Here is a 21,785-nt window from a genome sequence, read left to right as displayed (position 1 = left end):
CCCCCCCCGCACACACAGATATTTTAATGAACATTAAAATATCTGGCAACAGCTCTGTTGGACATTCCTGCAGTCAGCATGCCAATTGCACACTCCCCCAAAACGTGAATCATTTGTTGCATTGTGTTGTCTGACAAAACTGCACATTTTAGAGAGGACTTTATTTGTCCCCAAGCACAAGGTGAACCTGTGTAATGATCATTCTGTTTAATACGCTTTGTGATATGCCACACCTGTCAGGTGGATGGAATATCTTGGCAAAGGAGAAATGCTCACTAACAGGGATGTAAACATATTTGTGCACAACATTGCGTAGCGTTTATATTTTTGTTCAGTTTAGTTTAGGGTAGTAACGAGCAACACTCAGGTATGTTCAGCTGTGTTGCACTATGAACTGTGTTCCAGTTTCATAGATGCTGAAGGTCTACAATGCAGCAGGAATCATTTTGTCTAAACTTTCTTTCGCACACCGCAATATGATGGCATTGCAAGGCCAGGGAATGTAATGGTGATGGAGGAGTCTATCACTCATGAGGCAAAGCCTATGACTGCAGTGACATCTACCCTGGTCTAAAATCTAATGCCATGTTCCAATTTTCACACTAGCATACCACCTGAAATGCATTCCTGATTGCTTCATTCAAGTGGCATGTTAGTGTAGATATTGGAACGTAGCCTATGTGGGGCTAAGGTGGCAGATACTAGTCACATGACATCACGATGATGAGGCCTTCCCCAAAAGGTCTTGAAGTCTGCAGATCAACACAGTCGTGGTGTCACAGAGCAGATGGGGGGACAGAGGGGGTCCACAACTCCCTGTGAGTGGGATATAGATGCACTGGGGCTATGAAGGAAGGGGGGGGGGGTGATGTCCTATACCTCACAACAGCCACCTAAGAGACTACAACTACAGGCATCCACAATGTCAACTCGAAACTGTGGTGAGCCAACCCCACAGCTCCAAACAATGGACTCTAACAGGTCATGCACGAAGACAGGGGTTTTCAGACAGGGACACATGTAACATATATGTAACTCTACATACACACAAACAAAATGCAAGCCTTACCTCGCCCTTAGCTGGAGACAAGCACTCAAACAGGCTTCCTACCAACTAGGACATTCAGTAAGAATAAGAAAACACAATCATAGGCTGTTCTGACCAGAGGCAAGGTTTCCATGCTATCAGTGTGATCTCTTATTTGGTTATTAATGCAAATCTGAAGTGAAATAGCTGAATATTATTATATTTCAAGACAAAACAATATGCTTACTCTATTACACATTTGGTGTGAGGAGGTGAATGGTTTTCCCATCATTGCGTTGATTCACATGAGGTCAGATGATATAACCTAATCAATCGTTGGGTCAGGCTATATATACATGGCTGGCAATGCAATTGTATTATTATTTAGTGGCATCCAATTGGTAGTTACAGTCTTGTCTCATCGCTGCAACTCCCATACGGACTTGGGACAGGCGAAGGTCGAGAGCCGTGCATCCTCCGAAACACAACCCAATCAAGCCGCACTGCTTCTTGACACAATGCTCACTTAACCCGGAAGCCAGTCACACCAATGTGTCAGAGGAAACACTGTGCACCTGGCCACCGTGTCAGTGTGCATTGCGCCCGGCCCGCCACAGGAGTCACTGGTGCATTATGGGAAAAGACATCCATGCCGGCCAAACCCTCCCCTAACCCAGACGACGCTGGGCCAATTGTGTGCCGCCCCATGGGCCCCCGGTCGCGGCCAGCTGGGACCGAGCCTGGACTTGAACCTAGAAACTCTAGTGGCACAGCTAGCACTGCGATGCAGTGCCTTAGACCACTGCACCACTCAGGAGAACACGGCAACAGAAATACAAATGTCCAAACAATATTTCTTTGATGAAGACAAAAATGTGCCATATTTGTAAAGAGTTGAGCTAAGATCTAAAAAAATTTAAAAAACTGTTTCTCCTCTCCTATCGTTTCTTGAGTATAATCTATCTGATATTGGTATTTTATCTGACTGTGCCATTTCCATTCAAATCTATGATATTTTATCTGACTGTGCCATTTCCATTCAAATCTATGATATTTTATCTGACTGTGCCATTTCCATTCAAATCTATGATATTTTATCTGACTGTGCCATTTCCATCCAAATCTATGATATTTTATCTGACTGTGCCATTTCCATCCAAATCTATGATATTTTATCTGACTGTGCCATTTCCATCCAAATCTATGATATTTTATCTGACTGTGCCATTTCCATCCAAATCTATGATATTTTATCTGACTGTGCCATATGCATTCAAATCTATGTCAGCGAATTGGGCCAGAGTTTTTGATTTACTTGGTTACTTAGATTTGGGTAGTTAGTCCTAAAATGTGATCCCCAGCTGACATTGCAAACAACAGAAACAAACAACATAGTTACAAAGGAACAATATTCAACACCAAACAGACATTAGCAAGTAATAGGTAGACCATGTCTAGCGTACACACCTCTGATAGGCAAAATTCAGACCATATATAGAGAACACACCTCTGATAGGCTAAATTCATAAATTTAGTAGCAAGGTTAAACTAAACTAAACTTATTTCTCCTAGACCTGGGTATTTGAGGTGTCACAGAGAGCAGTACACAACACCATGGACTGGACCTGAAGTGGGGTTTGAGGTGTCACTGAGAGCAGTACACAACACCATTGATTGGACATGAAGTGGGGTTTGAGGTGTCACAGAGAGCAATACACAACACCATGGATTGGACCTGAGGGTTCAAACAACAATGATCCAAATGGCTATTGAAGCTGCTGGGGGTCAAATGACAGGGAACCAGGCAGCATCATACAGCTGCTGGGAGTCAAAGGGCAGGGAACCAGGCAGCATCATGCAGCTGCTGGGAGTCAAAGGGCAGGGAACCAGGCAGCATCATGCAGGCCATAACAATAGGGCTTTTTCAATTCATGACAGGGCAGGCATTTTGAAAAACAACAACAGGGTTGGGGTCAATAACAGGTAGCCTGTTTTGTAAAAGTTTAATTAGGCCACTTTACCTTGGCATGGTGCAGGTCAACTCCGTACATGGACAGCTTCTTCACGTTTTCCAGGAAGTGCATCTCAGCGTCAGCTGGCGTCATTCCTCTGGAGAGACAAAGATACACACAGCTTTTTGTATGGGTTTTTGACAGCTACTTTTGAGACCATGACCTTCTCTTCCATTAGGTCAGACAGACGGACAGACACATGTACAGACCACCAGACTGACTTGTAGTTCTAGAGAGACAGACGAACAGACCACCAGACTGACTTGTAGTTCTAGAGAGACAGACGAACAGACAACCAGACTGACTTGTAGTTCTAGAGAGACAGACGAACAGACAACCAGACTGACTTGTAGTTCTAGAGAGACAGACGAACAGACAATCAGACTGACTTCTAGTTCTAGGCAGACAGATGGACAGACAACCAGACTGACTTCTACACTCTTAGAAAAAAAGGTGCTATCTAGAACCGAAAAGGGCTGTCCCAATAGGAGAACCCTTTGAAGAAACTTTTTGGTACCAGGTAGACATAACCCTTTTGGTTCCAGCTAGAACCCTTTTGAGTTCCATGTAACACTCTTTCCATAGAAGGTTCTACATAGAGCCCAAAAAAGTTTTACCTGGAACCAAAATGGGTTCCACCTGGAACCAAAAAGGGTTCTCGTATGGGAACTGACGAAGAACCCTTTCTTCTAAGTGTAGTTCTCAACAGACAGACTAACTTGTAGTTCTTGTGCAGGTCCATGACCTTCTCCTCCAGCTCCTTGGTCTGGTTGGGGGCGAAACGGAACTCGTTGACGTAGTCCGTCCCAGACTCCTCGAGATCGTAGTCCCCCAACTCTGATTGAACCGTGTAGGATCCCAGCACCGTGTGGGTGGCGAAAGAGCATGGCAGACGCCCAGACACCACGTCATCCCTCAACTGGAGGCACAGGTAATATCTGGAAGGGGAGAGAAAGGGATGAGAGGGCGAGGGACAGATAGAGATGGGTGGGGAAAGAGAAAGGAGAGTGAGGGATGGATGGAGTTTGTGTCATGAGGAGAGAAAAAAGTGTTAGAGAAAGGGAGAAAAAAGAGAAAGAGAGAAAGAGCGCGAAAGAGGTCAATGGAAATAAAATGCACACAGGACAGTATTTAATTGATAAAAATGTTTCATTTGTTATTATGCTTATATACACTGAGTATACCAAACATTACGAACACCTTCCTAATATTAAGGTCCATCCGCCCGGCCTGCCGAGTGGTGCAGTGGTCTAAGGCTAGCTGTGCCACTAGAGATTCTGTGTTCGAGGCCAGGCTCTGTCGCAGCCGGCCACGGTCGCAGCCGACCCATGTGGCGGCGCACAATTGGCTCAGCGTCGTCTGGGTTAGGGGAGTGTTTGGCCGGCAGGGATGTCCTTGTCCCATCGTGCACTAGCGACTCCTGTGGCGGGCCAGGCGCAGTGCACGCTGACACGGTCGCCAGGTGTACCGTGTTTCCTCCGACACATTGGTGTGGCTTGCTTCCGGGTTAAGTGGGCATTGTGTGAAGAAGCAGTGCGCCCTGATTGGGTTGTGTTTAGCAGAAAGCACGGCTCTCGACCTTCGCCTCTTCCGAGTCCGTACGGGAAATGCGATAAGACAAGACTGTATCTACCAATTGGATACCACAAAATTGGGGAGAAAAAGGGGTCAAAATGAATAAACGTTTCATCCCCTTTGCCCTCAGAACAGCCTCAATTTGTCGATTCTACAAGGTGTGGAAAGCGTTCCACAGGGATGCTGGCCCATGTTGACTCCAATGCTTCCCACAGCTGAGTCAAGTTGGCTGGATGTCATTTGGGTGCTGGATCATTCTTGTTACACAGGGGAAACTATTGAGTGTGAAAAACCCAGCAGCGTTGTAGCTGTTGACACAAACCAGTGTGACTGGCACCATACCCTGTTCAAAGCCACTTCAATCTTTTGTCTTGTCCATTCACCCAAGGCTTAAAAATCCTTCTCTAACCTGTTTCCTCTCCTTCATCTACAGTGATTGAAGTTCACCTGGATTCACTTGTTCAGTCTATGTCATGAGAAGAGCAAGTGTCCTTAATGTTTTGCATACTCAGTGTATCCCGAAAGTGGAACTGTAGAAAGTGTAACCTTGTAATATCCTCAGACAGCTGGGCAGGGTCTGGAGGGTAGAACTTCACATTGAATGAAAAATTCCAGGCGGCTCCTGCAGAGTACAAAAACAACCATTAAACAGCAGGAAAGAACCCAGATTGTGCCTTTAAGCCGGAGTAACTAGCATGCTGGCTAACTTTCAAACCACGCAGAGAAATAACGTTCAAAAACCCATATTCTACACACCTCTGATCTGTTTCTTCATCTCCTTGGATTGGTCTAACCAGTTCTGGTTCAAGAGTTCAAGAGGACAGTGTTAAAAACATTAAAAACATGTTCAAAACACTCATAATTACACAGCAAAATCAACCAGACAAATTCCACCTTTTGGTTTTCGATGTCCCGGAATGTGATGCCAAAGTAGTCCTTTTCCAGGAGGTTGAGCTGCTCACACACTTTGTCAAATAACACATGGCCTCTCTCCCGTTTCTGCAGATAGAGACAAAACACTTAGATGAACCTACATTCTATTAGTCCTGAAATTATACATTGGACAGATGTATACTGCGGCATACAATTCTTCGGATCTCAAACCCCTCCTAAAATGACAACGGCATCCCAACGCACTAAATTGTGATATATTCCTCGCACCGGTTCGGGAGCCGTTTAATGATGGATAGCTCTAAAGAAGAGAATCCACACGACTCAACCATGACTCAACTCTCTACAGGGGAAGAAGTCGCCTGTTTAAAAGGGCTCCACTCCCATTTCCCAGCATCACACCATTTTGTGTCACATCATGATGAGTGTCCTAATGTCTGCTACCCTGCCTGGCCCTCGCAGGGTGAGATCTAAGGCTCCCTGCCACCATGATACGTCAACCTGTGAGGCTCCCCATTGCTACCTCTAAATAAGCAACATACCTTAATGCTACATAAAAATAGTCCAATGAGGTGCTTATACCGAGCCGTGAAAAACTATTTGCCCCCTTTCTGATTTTCTCTATTTTTGCATATTTTTGATACTGAATGTTATCAGATCTTCAACCCAAACCTAACATGAGTTTACAAACAAGCCCTCAAAAATATACTTATTTTATTTATTTAATTGACAAAGTTATGCAAGACCCAATGAGAGAAAGTAATTGCCCCCTTAATAAAACCTTGAGCTGCAATGACTGTAACCAAATTATCAAGAAATATTGTATATATAATCAAATGCTCCTACTGCAGAATAATTTTACACCTCCGACGAAACTGGTATGTCCAAACATGTCACCTTGAAACAGAGAAAGATTGTGAGGGTTATTTTGTAGAGTGTTTCTGGAGTAAAAAGAGAACAAGGGTTCCAAAAGGGATCTTTGGCTGTCCCCATAGGAGAACCTTTTTTGGTTCCAGGTAGAAACCTTTTTTTGTTTATTAGGTAGAACTCTTTTGGGTTCCACGTAGAACCTTCTGTGGAAAGGGTTCAACATGGAACAGAAAAGGGTTCTACCTGGAACCAAAAAGGGTTCTTCAAAGGGCTCTCCTATGGGGGCAGCCGAAGAACCCTTTTCAGTTCTAGATAGCACCTTTTTTTCTAAGAGTGTTGCTAGGTTTGTTAAAACTGAGACAAACCAAGTCTCTGCAGCGTACCGTCACATCCCATTGGTCTCAGTTCAAGTGTCTTGACGTCCACAGAATCGTCTAAGACTCCGATAATTATCTCTCTCATCACGATCAGAGAGACAAAACTGCTCCAAGAAAAACACATCTGCTCCTTCTGTTGTCACTTCCTCTGAAAGCGTGGGATCAAAATGAATACTTCAGATGGGCTACACAGAAGTTGTGCCATTCAAGCCCACAATAAAGTACAACACAACTGTGTGTGTGTGTGTGTGTGTGTGTGTGTGTGTGTGTGTGTGTGTGTGTGTGTGTGTGTGTGTGTGTGTGTGTGTGTGTGTGTGTGTGTGTGTGTATGCAGCAAGAAAAATATAGGAGGTAAGAAAATCCCATATTTTTGTAAATGAGGAACATCTTATGGTAGGTCTCAGTGATTTACTGTGAAACGCAGTCAAGCCATTTCCCAGGTCGTAAGGCCTCTTGAGGAGCCACTTAACCACTGTAACCTCATTCAACAATGACCAGTAATAATCTAAGCTTCAGGCAACTGCCAAAATAAAGGAAACACTTGGGGGATACAAAGTATATTGAAAGCAGGTGCGACCACACAGGTGTGGTTCCTGGGTCAATTAAGCAATTAACATCCCATCATGCTTAGGGTCATGTATAAAACGCCCAGTTACCCACTATTCTGGCTACCATGGCTAGAAGAAGAGATCTCAGTGACTTTGAAAGAGGGGTCTCAAAGGAGCATACGGGGTGTGTGTGTGTGTGTGTGTGTGTGTGTGTGTGTGTGTGTGTGTGTGTGTGTGTGTGTGTGTGTGTGTGTGTGTGTGTGTGTGTGTGTGTGTGTGTGTGTGTGTGTGTGTGTGTGTGTGTGTGTCAGTCACCAGATCTCAACCCAATTGAACACTTACAGGAGATTCTGGAGCGGCGTCAGAGACAGCGTTTTCCACCACCATCAACAAAACACCAAATGATGGAATTTCTTGTGAATGGTGATGCATCCCTTCAATAGACTTCCAGACAATTGAAGAATCTATGCCAAGGCACATTGAAGAATCATACTTCCAGACAATTGAAGAATCTATGCCAAGGCACATTGAAGAATCATACTTCCAGACAATTGAAGAATCTATGCCAAGGCACATTGAAGAATCATACTTCCAGACAATTGAAGCTGTTCTGGCGGCTGGTGGTGGCACAATGCCATTAAGACACTTTATGTTAGTGTTTCCTTTATTTTGGCAGTTACCTGTATGTGAATTAGCCTTGGGCAGCCAGCGGCTAACGCTAAAGAACATCCGCTCTCTGCAGCCTCAATTTCCCTTCCAGAAGGAGCACTTCAACAATCTCACTCACTGTATGAGTGATCAAAACAACATCCCCAAAGCTACAAACAATGTAGCTACTGAACCACAAGGACAAAGAGAGATGGAGAGAAAAAACATGTTTTCACTTCCTTAGCCGCCACGTCACTACATCCATTACTAGGAGTGTTATTGTGGCATTGATGGGGGCTGATGGATAGTTAATTGGAATGCTGTTTGTGTGGTAGGTCAGAGCACATTGATGAGTCAGACCATTTGGACCAGAAGAAGAGTGGCATGTCACTGCGAGAGAGGAGGGGAAGTCATGCCATCATCCCCCTCTCTTTTTATCCCCTCAGTGAACTATCTGTCCCTCTCTCTGTTCTCCACTCTTTTTATCCCCTCAGTGAACTCTGTCCCTCTCTCGCCCCCTCGATCCTTCTCCACTTTCCTCTCTCGCCCCCTCGATCCTTCTCCACTTTCCTCTCTCGCCTCCTCGATCCTTCTCCACTTTCCTCTCTCGCCTCCTCGATCCTTCTCCACTTTCCTCTCTCGCCGCCTAGATCCTTCTCCACTTTCCTCTCTCGCCTCCTCGATCCTTCTCCACTTTCCTCTCTCGCCTCCTCGATCCTTCTCCACTTTCCTCTCTCGCCCCCTCGATCCTTCTCCACTTTCCTCTCTCGCCAACTCGATCCTTCTCCACTTTCCTCTCTCGCCCTCTTGATCCTTCTCCACTTTCCTCTCTCGCCCCCTCGATCCTTCTCCACTTTCCTCTCTCGCCCCCTCGATCCTTCTCCACTTTCCTCTCTCGCCTCAAGTCTTTCCACTCTCCTCTCTCTTCTTATCACAATTCCCTTTTTACACTCCTTTCCCCTCTATCCCCCTCCTCTCTTCTGACCTCTATCTCCCTCCTCTCTTCTGTGATCTATCCCCCTCCTCTCTTCTGTGATCTATCCCCCTTCTCTCTTCTGACCTCTATCCCCCTTCTCTCTTCTGACCTCTATCCCCCTTCTCTCTTCTGACCTCTATCCCCCTCCTCTCTTCTGACCTCTATCCCCCTTCTCTCTTCTGACCTCTATCCCCCTCCTCTCTTCTGACCTCTATCCCCCTTCTCTCTTCTGACCTCTATCCCCTCCTCTCTTCTGACCTCTATCCCCCTCCTCTCTTCTGACCTCTATCCCCCTCCTCTCTTCTGACCTCTATCCCCCTCCTCTCTTCTGACCTCTATCCCCCTTCTCTCTTCTGACCTCTATCCCCCTTCTCTCTTCTGACCTCTATCCCCCTTCTCTCTTCTGACCTCTATCCCCCTCCTCTCTTCTGACCTCTATCCCCCTCCTCTCTTCTGTGATCTATCCCCCTTCTCTCTTCTGACCTCTATCCCCCTTCTCTCTTCTGACCTCTATCCCCCTCCTCTCTTCTGACCTCTATCCCCCTTCTCTCTTCTGACCTCTATCCCCTCCTCTCTTCTGACCTCTATCCCCCTCCTCTCTTCTGACCTCTATCCCCCTCCTCTCTTCTGACCTCTATCCCCTCCTCTCTTCTGACCTCTATCCCCTCCTCTCTTCTGACCTCTATCCCCCTCCTCTCTTCTGACCTCTATCCCCCTCCTCTCTTCTGACCTCTATCCCCCTTCTCTCTTCTGACCTCTATCCCCCTTCTCTCCTCTGACCTCTATCCCCCTTCTCTCTTCTGACCTCTATCCCCCTCCTCTCTTCTGACCTCTATCCCCCTTCTTTCTTCTGACCTCTATCCCCCTTCTCTCTTCTGACCTCTATCCCCCTTCTCTCTTCTGACCTCTATCTCCCTCTTCTCTTCTGACCTCTATCCCCCTTCTCTCTTCTGACCTCTATCCCCCTTCTCTCTTCTGACCTCTATCCCCTTCTCTCTTCTGACCTCTATCCCCCTCCTCTCTTCTGACCTCTATCCCCCTCCTCTCTTCTGACCTCTATCCCTCTCCTCTCTTCTGACCTCTATCCCCCTCCTCTCTCCTGACCTCAACCCCACTTCTCTAATTCCTCTGCCCCCCTCATTCTTCTCCTGCTCCCACCTATCATCACCTGCCACCTCTCTCTCTTCCCCCTGCTCCCCCTCACTCCTCCCTCTGCCCCCTGTCTCTTCCCCCTGCCCCCTCTCTCTTCCCCCTGACCCCCCCCCCCCCACGTCTCTCCTCTGTCCTCTCTGCTGGGAACAGAGCCAGTCAATTATCACTGCAGCACATTAAGCCCGGGGCCACACCCCTCTCTCCGCCGTGTCACATTCCCATGGCCACCAACACCAAGCGACCAACCGAACGACTGGGCCAACCGGCCACAATGCTCTATCATCTTTTTCCATTGGACGTTCTGACTAATCTGTCTAAATCCAGCCTAGGGCTCAAACTGCACTAAGTAGATTGGTTTCTCTCCAGTTTTTGTCTGACAGAGTTTGCTGGAAGCTACAGAACAGAGTCTCTGGAGACAAAACATTAAATATATAGGACAGGACAGATTTATACAGAGTGACGGATGATGTCTGCTTAGAAGCAAAACGTCAAATTGACCCCAAACGCTCTGTCTCTAGACGTGGTGGGGGCAGGGGTGTTTATCAATGTAAACAGACAGTATTAGGTCTAAGGGGTGTTTATCAATGTAAACAGACAGTATTAGGTCTAAGGGGAGTTTATCAATGTAAACAGACAGTATTAGGTCTAAGGGGTGTTTATCAATGTAAACAGACAGTATTAGGTCTAAGGGGAGTTTATCAATGTAAACAGACAGTATTAGGTCTAAGGGGAGTTTATCAATGTAAACAGACAGTATTAGGTCTAAGGGGAGTTTATCAATGTAAACAGACAGTATTAGGTCTAAGGGGAGTTTACTACAATACTGTTTAAAGCAGAGTCAATTCCATAGTCTTTAATTATGCTAAGATCAGAGAATACAGGAAATAAAGGAAGAGCCATGCATATAGATGAGCTTCTAATAGAACAATACGATTCATGTCCACCTATCCTGTAAACTGGTGAATTTGTAGAAGGAAAGGTCATTGGGTCGGCATGATAAAAAACAACCTCAAGCCAACTTGTATTTTTCAGGGTTCATCTGTCAAAGAGATCTCAGTCTCAGTATGACTCCCTGATAAAATAAAGAAATATCAGTGAGACTAACTTTGATACATTAAGGTCCTGCCATCTCTGACCACCCCATCTCTATCCCTGGTGAACTCTGCCACACACACACACACACACACACACACACACACACACACACACACACACACACCAAGCCACTTACTGTATCACAACCGGCCAGGATTGGGCGTCCCATAGGGCGGCGCACAATAGGCCCAGCGTCGTCCGGGTTTGGCCAGTGTAGGCCGTCATTGTAAATAGGAATTTGTTCTTAACTGACTTGTCTAGTTAAATAAAAGTGAAATAATTGTAAATAAATCAAAACCTACCTCCTAAACTCCTCTCCCCAAACAGCGAAACAAACCCACCTCCACCATGCACGTGTAGGCGGAGCCATCAAGCAGGGTGACCTTGCACTGCATGTTCCTGGCGCTGCGGACACTCCGTCCTCCACCGGGAGACCTGGACAGCTTACTGGTGGACGACCTGTACGAGGTCCTGTCCTCCTCCGCCTGCGATGGCTCCAGCTGATTCCCCTGTGGGACCACGCCTCCCTCTGCTCTCTCGTCGCCGTTCTGGACAGGGGGGCACATGTTTTAACACAGCACCGTGGCCATGTTGAAGAGCTATGATTAAGATCATGTGTTGTTTTGGACCAAACAGGTTGTGACACGAATGGTCAAGTGGAATAAATAGTTGGTTTGCCGGATAAATCTGACAGGAAAGTTCAGAGAAAATATTTGGACACTTGTTTATTGTCATGTGAGTGTTTGATATTGTATCAAATGTTTATGTGACTTCCATTCAAATTCTTCCATTCGAATATAAAAGCCTTTTCCTAATTCACTTCCTGTATGACGATGACTGTGCGTATTTTGTGGGTGTGGCTAACCTGCTCTTTCCTGACAGGCGTGCTGTGGGCGGCAGCCGGGGGAAAAGAGTCCGCCTCCAGTGGCGGAGCCGCACTGACCTCCTGCTGGTCCGCGCTAGACTCTGAATTTGGTTCTGTCGTCATGGCGATTCACCCTACGACACAGGAAATAAAAACACACAACATGAGACGGGAGAATTTGGACGGAGATAACAGGTACAACACATTGCCCGTATACATGTCCGCATGTCTAGCTACAACTCAGACCCAACTCGTTTATAAGAATACGCTATAATAATAAACGGAATACTTTGTGCATAGCTTCAAAATGACAGCTTACGCTCTTAGATATAAAGTGCTACCTGAAACAGAAAGGGTTCTTCGGGTTGTCCCCATAGGATAACCCTTTGAAGAACCCTTTTTGGTTCCAGATAGAATCGTTTTGGTTCCAAGCAGAACCCTTTTGGATTACATAGGGTTTCCACATAGGGTTCAACATGGAACCCAAAAGAGTTCTACCTGGAACCAAAAAAAGGTTCTCCTATGGGGACAGCCGAAAGAACCCTTTCAGGAAACCCTTTTATCTAAGAGTGTACAGCAATGCAGGGATATCATCATATTGACAACCACCACATCGTCCATCTGAGGAGCACTTCCTTATATGTGTCAAAAGATGAATATGGGATAAATCAAGAACAACCTGCATGAAGTACAATCCCTCCCTGCCAATTCCAAACATATCTAGGGCAGCTGCCATGATGAGAAACACTTGATGTGAAAGTCAGCATTGATTTGACTACTGATGTATTTGACAAAGCTTCAAGGTTGAAACAGAGGTGGCACTACAGTACTTCTCTCCGTAATAAAGCTTGTTTGAGATAGCAGTGATTAAACTGTGATTAAAATGATTGAAGAGTTGTGAGAAACTCCCACTCACCCCAGCACTAATATGTCTCAATGTGTCATTGTGACAGTCCGTCAGTTTTCCCCAAGTGTCTTTCAAATTGAAATAAAGTCACGTGTAACTGGCAACTATAGCAGTCCACTACAATTTACAGTACTATATTTTTGATACGCAAAAAGATGGCTGCCATTTTCCGTCGGCAAACCAGAAAAGGACTTCGATTTTGTGCATATGGGTTCCACTGAGTACACACTACTGGTCAAATAACTACTGGTCAGATAACTACTGGTCAAATAACTACTGGCCAGATAACTACTGGTCAGATAACTACTGGCCAATAACTACCGGTCAAATAACTACTGGTCAGATAACTACTGGTCAAATAACTACTGGTCAATAACTACCGGTCAGATAACTACTGGTCAGATAACTACTGGTCAATAACTACTGGTCAAATAACTACTGGTCAAATAACTACTGGTCAGATAACTACTGGTCAAATAACTACTGGTCAGATAACTACTGGTCAGATAACTACTGGTCAGATAAGTACTGGTCAGATAACTACTGGTCAGATAACTACTAGTCAGATAAGTACTGGTCAATAACTACTGGTCAGATAACTACTGGTCAGATAACTACTGGTCAATAACTACTGGTCAGATAACTACTGGTCAGATAACTACAGGTCAGATAACTACTGGTCAGATAACTACAGGTCAATAACTACAGGTCAGATAAGTACTGGTCAGATAACTACAGGTCAGATAACTACTGGTCAGATAACTACTGGTCAGATAACTACTGGTCAGATAACTACTGGTCAGATAAGTACTGGTCAGATAACTACAGGTCAGATAACTACAGGTCAGATAAGTACTGGTCAGATAACTACTGGTCAGATAACTACTGGTCAGATAACTACTGGTCAGATAACTACTGGTCAGATAACTACTGGTCAGATAACTACAGGTCAGATAAGTACTTGTCAGATATATTCAGCTGTCTTAAAGAACAAAGTAAGGTAAAAATATAAAATGCTTATTTACAAAAACAAACCAAAAAAACACTTCAGTCCATTACAGTTCATTTGACACCATATCAACAACCTATTACCATTTTATGATTCCTATGTGCTAACTTCACATGAATCACTGTGAATATGTATTAGTGTCATTCATGACGTATCCATGCTGTAATGAATCTGCGAGGGAGACGTTAGTATGTGAACTTTGGCCTGCATGGCTGGACAGACGGACGGACGCGCGCACACACGCACACACACGGCTGTGGCAGGGTTGTCATAGCTGTTGATGCCCTGTCAGTCATAGTTAAAGTTCTATGTGCCCCACAACACGGGACAAAAATATACGATTCAAACCACAACATGGGACAAAAATATACGATTCAAACCACAACATGGGACAAAAATATATGATTCAAACCACAACATGGGAGAGAAATATACAATTCAAACCACAACATGGGACAAAAATATATGATTCAAACCACAACACGGGAGAGAAATATACAATTCAAACCACAACATGGGACAAAAATATATGATTCAAACCACAACATGGGAGAGAAATATACAATTCAAACCACAATATGGGACAAAAATATATGATTCAAACCTCTGCTCTTAACTCACGGATGTTTTACAAATGACCCCACAAAGAACCAAATATTTTAGTTTTTTTTACTCAGTTTCAACAATATTTTAGTCACAGTGTCAAATATCAGACAAGCCCAGGTACATACTGTTTTGTCAAAATTGAGGTGAAGACAGGTTTACACACACCCCCACCAACAAAGGGCCCCTACCAGGGTTGGGGAGTAACAGACATGTACAAGTAATGGTGCAACTGCTGTTGACATCCAAAGATGATCCAATTTGAATAAACGCTTGGAGGTCAGGATGAGAGCAGTGGTTTAGCATACAGGCGATACGGATATCACTTCTTATTGATATCTACAGTGCCTTGCGAAAGTATTTGGCCCCCTTGAACTTTGCGACCTTTTGCCACATTTCAGGCTTCAAACATAAAGATATAAAACTGTATTTTTTTGTGAAGAATCAACAACAAGTGGGACACAATCATGAAGAGGAACGACATTTATTGGATATTTCAAACTTTTTTTACAAATCAAAAACTGAAAAATTGGGCGTGCAAAATTATTCTGCCCCTTTACTTTCAGTGCAGCAAACTCTCTCCAGAAGTTCAGTGAGGATCTCTGAATGATCCAATGTTGACCTAAATGACTAATGATGATAAATACAATCAACCTGTGTGTAATCAAGTCTCCGTATAAATGCACCTGCACTGTGATAGTCTCAGAGGTCCGTTAAAAGCGCAGAGAGCATCATGAAGAACAAGGAACACACCAGGCAGGTCCGAGATACTGTTGTGAAGAAGTTTAAAGCTGGATTTGGATACAAAAAGATTTCCCAAGCTTTAAACATCCCAAGGAGCACTGTGCAAGCGATAATATTGAAATGGAAGGAGTATCAGACCACTGCAAATCTACCAAGACCTGGCCGTCCCTCTAAACCTTCAGCTCATACAAGGAGAAGACTGATCAGAGATGCAGCCAAGAGGCCCATGATCACTCTGGATGAACTGCAGAGATCTACAGCTGAGGTGAGAGACTCTGTCCATAGGACAACAATCAGTCGTATATTGCACAAATCTGGCCTTTATGGAAGAGTGGCAAGAAGAAAGCCATTTCTTAAAGATATCCATAAAAAGTGTTGTTTAAAGTTTGCCACAAGCCACCTGGGAGACACACCAAACATGTGGAAGAAGGTGCTCTGGTCAGATGAAACCAAAAATGAACTTTTTGGCAACAATGCAAAACGTTATGTTTGGCGTAAAAGCAACACAGCTCATCACCCTGAACACAACATCCCCACTGTCAAACATGGTGGTGGCAGCATCATGGTTTGGGCCTGCTTTTCTTCAGCAGGGACAGGGAAGATGGTTAAAATTGATGGGAAGATGGATGGAGCCAAATACAGGACCATTCTGGAAGAAAACCTGATGGAGTCTGCAAAAGACCTGAGACTGGGACGGAGATTTGTCTTCCAACAAGACAATGATCCAAAACATAAAGCAAAATCTACAATGGAATGGTTCAAAAATAAACATATCCAGGTGTTAGAATGGCCAAGTCAAAGTCCAGACCTGAATCCAATCGAGAATCTGTGGAAAGAACTGAAAACTGCTGTTCACAAATGCTCTCCATCCAACCTCACTGAGCTCGAGCTGTTTTGCAAAAATTTCAGTCTCTCGATGTGCAAAACTGATAGAGACATACCCCAAGCGACTTACAGCTGTAATCACAGCAAAAGGTGGCGCTACAAAGTATTAACTTAAGGGGGCTGAATAATTTTGCACGCCCAATTTTTCAGTTTTTGATTTGTTAAAAAAGTTTGAAATATCCAATAAATGTCGTTCCACTTCATGATTGTGTCCCACTTGTTGTTGATTCTTCACAAAAAATACAGTTTTATATCTTTAAGTTTGAAGCCTGAAATGTGGCAAAAGGTCGCAAAGTTCAAGGGGGCCGAATACTTTCGCAAGGCACTGTAGCTCATTGATGTGAATCACACTGCTGCTCTCTCATTCAGCTATTTGCTCCTTACGGATTGTGGTTGTTGTGGATGGCTGTTCACAAATCTAAATGTGTATTTAAACTCAATAATGGTTGAATTCAAGAACTTTAAGCTGCCTATCAATCATTGTTTTTTAAACCAGATGGACAGCCAGTGAAAAATGCGCTCTTGTAACAGATACACAGTGCGGATCCCAGCCCATGGAATAATAGTGGGGATCCCAGCCTATGGAATAATAGTGGGGATCCCAGCCTATGGAATAATAGTGGGGATCCCAGCCTATGGAATAATAGTGGGGATCCCAGCCCATGGAATAATAGTGGGGATCCCAGCCTATGGAATAATAGTGGGGATCCCAGCCTATGGAATAATAGTGGGGATCCCAGCCTATGGAATAATAGTGGGGATCCCAGCCCATGGAATAATAGTGGGGATCCCAGCCTATGGAATAATAGTTGGGATCCCAGCCCATGGAATAATAGTGGGGATCCCAGCCTATGGAATAATAGTGGGGATCCCAGTCTATGGAATAATAGTGGGGATCCCAGCCTATGGAATAATAGTGGGGATCCCAGCCTATGGAATAATAGTGGGGATCCCAGCCTATGGAATAATAGTGGGGATCCCAGCCTATGGAATAATAGTGGGGATCCCAGCCCATGGAATAATAGTGGGGATCCCAGCCTATGGAATAATAGTGGGGATCCCAGCCTATGGAATAATAGTGGGGATCCCAGCCCATGGAATAATAGTGGGGATCCCAGCCTATGGAATAATAGTGGGGATCCCAGCCCATGGAATAATAGTGGGGATCCCAGCCTATGGAATAATAGTGGGGATCCCAGCCTATGGAATAATAGTGGGGATCCCAGCCCATGGAATAATAGTGGGGATCCCAGCCCATGGAATAATAGTGGGGATCCCAGCCCATGGAATAATAGTGGGGATCCCAGCCTATGGAATAATAGTGGGGATCCCAGCCTATGGAATAATAGTGGGGATCCCAGCCTATGGAATAATAGTGGGGATCCCAGCCTATGGAATAATAGTGGGGATCCCAGCCTATGGAATAAAAGTGGGGATCCCAGCCTATGGAATAATAGTGGGGATCCCAGCCTATGGAATAATAGTGGGGATCCCAGCCTATGGAATAATAGTGGGGCTTTTATTGCTCAATCTAATTCATGCTGATAAAAATATAAATCCATAGGCCTAATGGACACACGCTCAAACTTGCATGCTTTTGATACATTTAAAGGGGCAATCTGTATTTGCTGTGTCCATTTTTGGACTTATAAATTATATTTAAATATATCCAATGATTCTTGAAGAATATCATTTATAAATGCCTCATGAGTTTAATTCAACTGTTATACCTAATCAGAACCCAAAATATAAACTTGTTTTTCTCCAATGTTTGTAAACATTGTAAATATAAACAAACGCTGTATAGCCTCATAACATGGTTATAACAATAATTTTGATATCATGGATGGTCAGTCCTAGCGTGCACAGCTGTCTATTAATCTGAGAGTGGTTACAACAAAATCATAAACAACAGAGTTGGGCTGGCTAATAAATCCTTTGTTTTGGGATTATGCTTAGATAAAACAAGTAGGCTAATCTTTACTTCCATATTTCCAAGTCCTATTCTTGAAGATTAAGGGGTATAACATTTATTGTAATTCTGATAGACATTGGTTTTTAATGTAAAGATATAATTTAATCATATTATTATATGCAATAGAAAGTGATGGGTTAGAAGAAGCCTACATAAACAACCTATAAAGTAAAATGTAACATCCATATATGGCCAGATATGTCAACTTTAACATTGATTTATCCTGCAATAGATGTCGTTCAACTGGTAACATACATTTTTGTCTTCTTCTAATGCCTCTTAAGGGGAAAGTAATCTAAAAGTAACTGAATGTAATCAGATTATGTTACTGAGTTTGGGTAATCCAAAAGTTACGTTACTGATTACATATTTTGGACAGGTAACTAGTAACTGTAACTAACGGATTACATTTAACCTACCCAACCCTGGCCACTGCGGCCCGTGGCAGTCAGAGTATACGGGGTTCATCAGGTACTACTGAAACAGACCATGTGCTTTACTGAGAAACCAACTCGATGTTGCACTGAAGTTGTTTGAACATTTTACAAAAACAAACTCTCAGCAACACGTCATGAACTGGTGTTGAACTCACTGCATTCATTTCATAATGCATTCATTCAGTTAAATGCTCACCATTGCAAAACTATAGCCACTACAAAGACCGCCGAGGTCCACCCAACTACACATCCCCTAGTCAGTCTTTCCAGAGCATTCAACAGAAGGCTTATCCTTGCAGGGTTGTAAATGGACTCCGTGGGGTGTAAGCCTGTGGAACCTTCCCTTGGTTTAATCGACTATCTGTAATATAGGTCAGTGTGCACTGTTGGCCAGGCAGCATGATGTCACACCATAAGCTCTCCCTCTGTGTATTCCAACCAAACAGGTGACAGATTAGAGTAGGCCAGCTAGAAGGACCCCGTTGGCATGGAAACTATTGGTAGGCAATAAAAACGCCAATACCAAAGACCAATCTCCAAAATGACTTTTAGTGATTCTTTCATATCCGAGCTTCAGGGCAAAGCGGATGTAAAAGCTGGAAGGGAAGTGATGCAGACTAGCTATGACAAGAGGCGACATGAGCATGCCTGTTCAAATTAAACAAAATGCTAGAGAAAGATGGCTAATTTCTGATCTAGATTAGAACATAGGCCTGATGCAAATGATCCTAATAATGTAAATTATAATCAACAATGCCTGGATAGAAATGAGAACAACGTAACATTGCGGTGAGATTCAGGTCAGATATTAGCATTGATTTGTAAAGACGCTCCACCTGCCAGTGTGGACGTTGTCAGATATTAGCATTGATTTGTAAAGACGCTCCACCTGCCAGTGTGGATGTTGTCAGATATTAGCATTGATTTGTAAAGACGCTCCACCTGCCAGTGTGGATGTTGTCAGATATTAGCATTGATTTGTAAAGACGCTCCACCTGCCAGTGTGGATGTTGTCAGATATTAGCATTGATTTGTAAAGACGCTCCACCTGCCAGTGTGGATGTTGTCAGATATTAGCATTGATTTGTAAAGACGCTCCACCTGCCAGTGTGGATGTTGTCAGATATTAGCATTGATTTGTAAAGACGCTCCACCTGCCAGTGTGGATGTTGTCAGATATTAGCATTGATTTGTAAAGACGCTCCACCTGCCAGTGTGGATGTTGTCAGATATTAGCATTGATTTGTAAAGACGCTCCACCTGCCAGTGTGGATGTTGTCAGATATTAGCATTGATTTGTAAAGACGCTCCACCTGCCAGTGTGGATGTTGTCAGATATTAGCATTGATTTGTAAAGACGCTCCACCTGCCAGTGTGGATGTTGTCAGATATTAGCATTGATTTGTAAAGACGCTCCACCTGCCAGTGTGGATGTTGTCAGATATTAGCATTGATTTGTAAAGACGCTCCACCTGCCAGTGTGGATGTTGTCAGATATTAGCATTGATTTGTAAAGACGCTCCACCTGCCAGTGTGGATGTTGTCAGATATTAGCATTGATTTGTAAAGACGCTCCACCTGCCAGTGTGGATGTTGTCAGATATTAACAAACAAATCACACAGAATTTTAGCCTAATGCTAAAAATGCTCATTAGAACTTTTTTTTTAAAAACTAGACAACGTTTCCCTCACTTGCATAACCTTAGCTTCATTAGTCTAACGGTGACTGCAAATATTGTATAATCCATTCCAATTAACATATAGAGAAAGAATGTGTATTTTCTTCAAAACAATAGACACATTTCTCTAAACATTACAGAAAATAGTGCATTGACAAGGCAAAGAACTAAACGTCAGGGGATAATTCAAAGAGGTAAAAAGAGTGTCCTTGAGCGGATAGAATCTAATAGAATTTACGGCCACATTAAACCAGGGCAGTAGACTTTGAAATTAACCGCTCTGATTTGTGGCCTGTTGACTGATGGGGAAACGGATATCTCTCCAAAGGTAAAGTCAGAAGGGTAAAAGTGGGGAGTGGAACATCCTTTTTAACTACTCCTACAGTCTGATGTAGGAGTAGTGATGAGTCTGCTGTAGGAGTAGTGATAAGTCTGCTGTAGGAGTAGTGATGAGTCTGCTGTAGGAGTAGTGATGAGTCTGCTGGAGGAGTAGTAATGAGTCTGCTGTAGGAGTAGTGATAAGTCTGCTGTAGGAGTAGTGATGAGTCTGCTGTAGGAGTAGTAATGAGTCTGTTGTAGGAGTAGTGATGAGTCTGCTGTAGGAGTAGAGATGAGTCTGCCGGAGGAGTAGTGATGAGTCTGCTGGAGGAGTAGTGATTTATTTTTTATTTTTTTTATTTTACCTTTATTTAACCAGGTAGGCAAGTTGAGAACAAGTTCTCATTTACAATTGCGACCTGGCCAAGATAAAGCAAAGCAGTTCGACAGATAAAACGACACAGAGTTACACATGGAGTAAAAACAAACATACAGTCAATAATGCAGTATAAACAAGTCTATATACAATGTGAGGTGAGAAGGGAGGTAAAGGCAAAAAAGGCCATGATGGCAAAGTAAATACAATATAGCAAGTAAAATACTGGAATGGTAGTTTTGCAATGGAAGAATGTGCAAAGTAGAAATAAAAAATAATGGGGTGCAAAGGAGCAAAATAAATAAATAAATTAAAATTAAATACAGTTGGGAAAGAGGTAGTTGTTTGGGCTAAATTATAGGTGGGCTATGTACAGGTGCAGTAATCTGTGAGCTGCTCTGACAGTTGGTGCTTAAAGCTAGTGAGGGAGATAAGTGTTTCCAGTTTCAGAGATTTTTGTAGTTCGTTCCAGTCATTGGCAGCAGAGAACTGGAAGGAGAGGCGGCCAAAGAAAGAATTGGTTTTGGGGGTGACTAGAGAGATATACCTGCTGGAGCGTGTGATGAGTGATATATATATATATATATATATATATATATGGCCCAAACATCAAAAATGGATGGTATGACATTATTTGAAGGTATTTTGTTTTTTAATAATATAAGATCTAAATGTACTTTATGAGTAGTGAGTGATCCTAAGGTACTTTATGAGTAGTGAGTGATCCTAAGGTACTTTATGAGTAGTGAGTGATCCTAAGGTGCTTTATGAGTAGTGAGTGATCCTAAGGTGCTTTATGAGTAGTGAGTGATCCTA

At 43.6% G+C, this 21,785-nt stretch overlaps 1 protein-coding gene across 8 annotated transcripts in view; it reads right to left on the bottom strand.

Moving 5' to 3' along the window:
- LOC109909803 (protein 4.1) overlaps positions 1–21,785 on the bottom strand; it is a 120,285-nt gene that overhangs the window by 53,413 nt on the left and 45,087 nt on the right. For 6 of the 8 annotated variants that reach the window (XM_031796765.1, XM_031796764.1, XM_031796767.1 and 3 more), the window contains exons 2-9: positions 12,037–12,170; positions 11,513–11,719; positions 5,509–5,613; positions 5,371–5,413; positions 5,161–5,236; positions 3,759–3,977; positions 3,049–3,136; positions 1,070–1,114 (exon numbers count right to left, since the gene is read on the bottom strand). In XM_031796765.1, the coding sequence (XP_031652625.1) occupies positions 1,070–1,114; positions 3,049–3,136; positions 3,759–3,977; positions 5,161–5,236; positions 5,371–5,413; positions 5,509–5,613; positions 11,513–11,719; positions 12,037–12,159 (906 nt within the window). In that variant the 5' untranslated portion in view covers positions 12,160–12,170. The remainder of the gene's footprint in view (positions 1–1,069; positions 1,115–3,048; positions 3,137–3,758; positions 3,978–5,160; positions 5,237–5,370; positions 5,414–5,508; positions 5,614–11,512; positions 11,720–12,036; positions 12,171–21,785) is intronic. The other 2 variants (XM_031796766.1, XM_031796769.1) reach the window with 1 other exon arrangement.

This window comes from Oncorhynchus kisutch, linkage group LG18 (genome assembly GCF_002021735.2).
Source record: "Oncorhynchus kisutch isolate 150728-3 linkage group LG18, Okis_V2, whole genome shotgun sequence".
Taxonomy (NCBI): Eukaryota; Metazoa; Chordata; class Actinopteri; order Salmoniformes; family Salmonidae; genus Oncorhynchus; species Oncorhynchus kisutch.
This window is presented reverse-complemented; position numbering and strand designations above follow the sequence as displayed.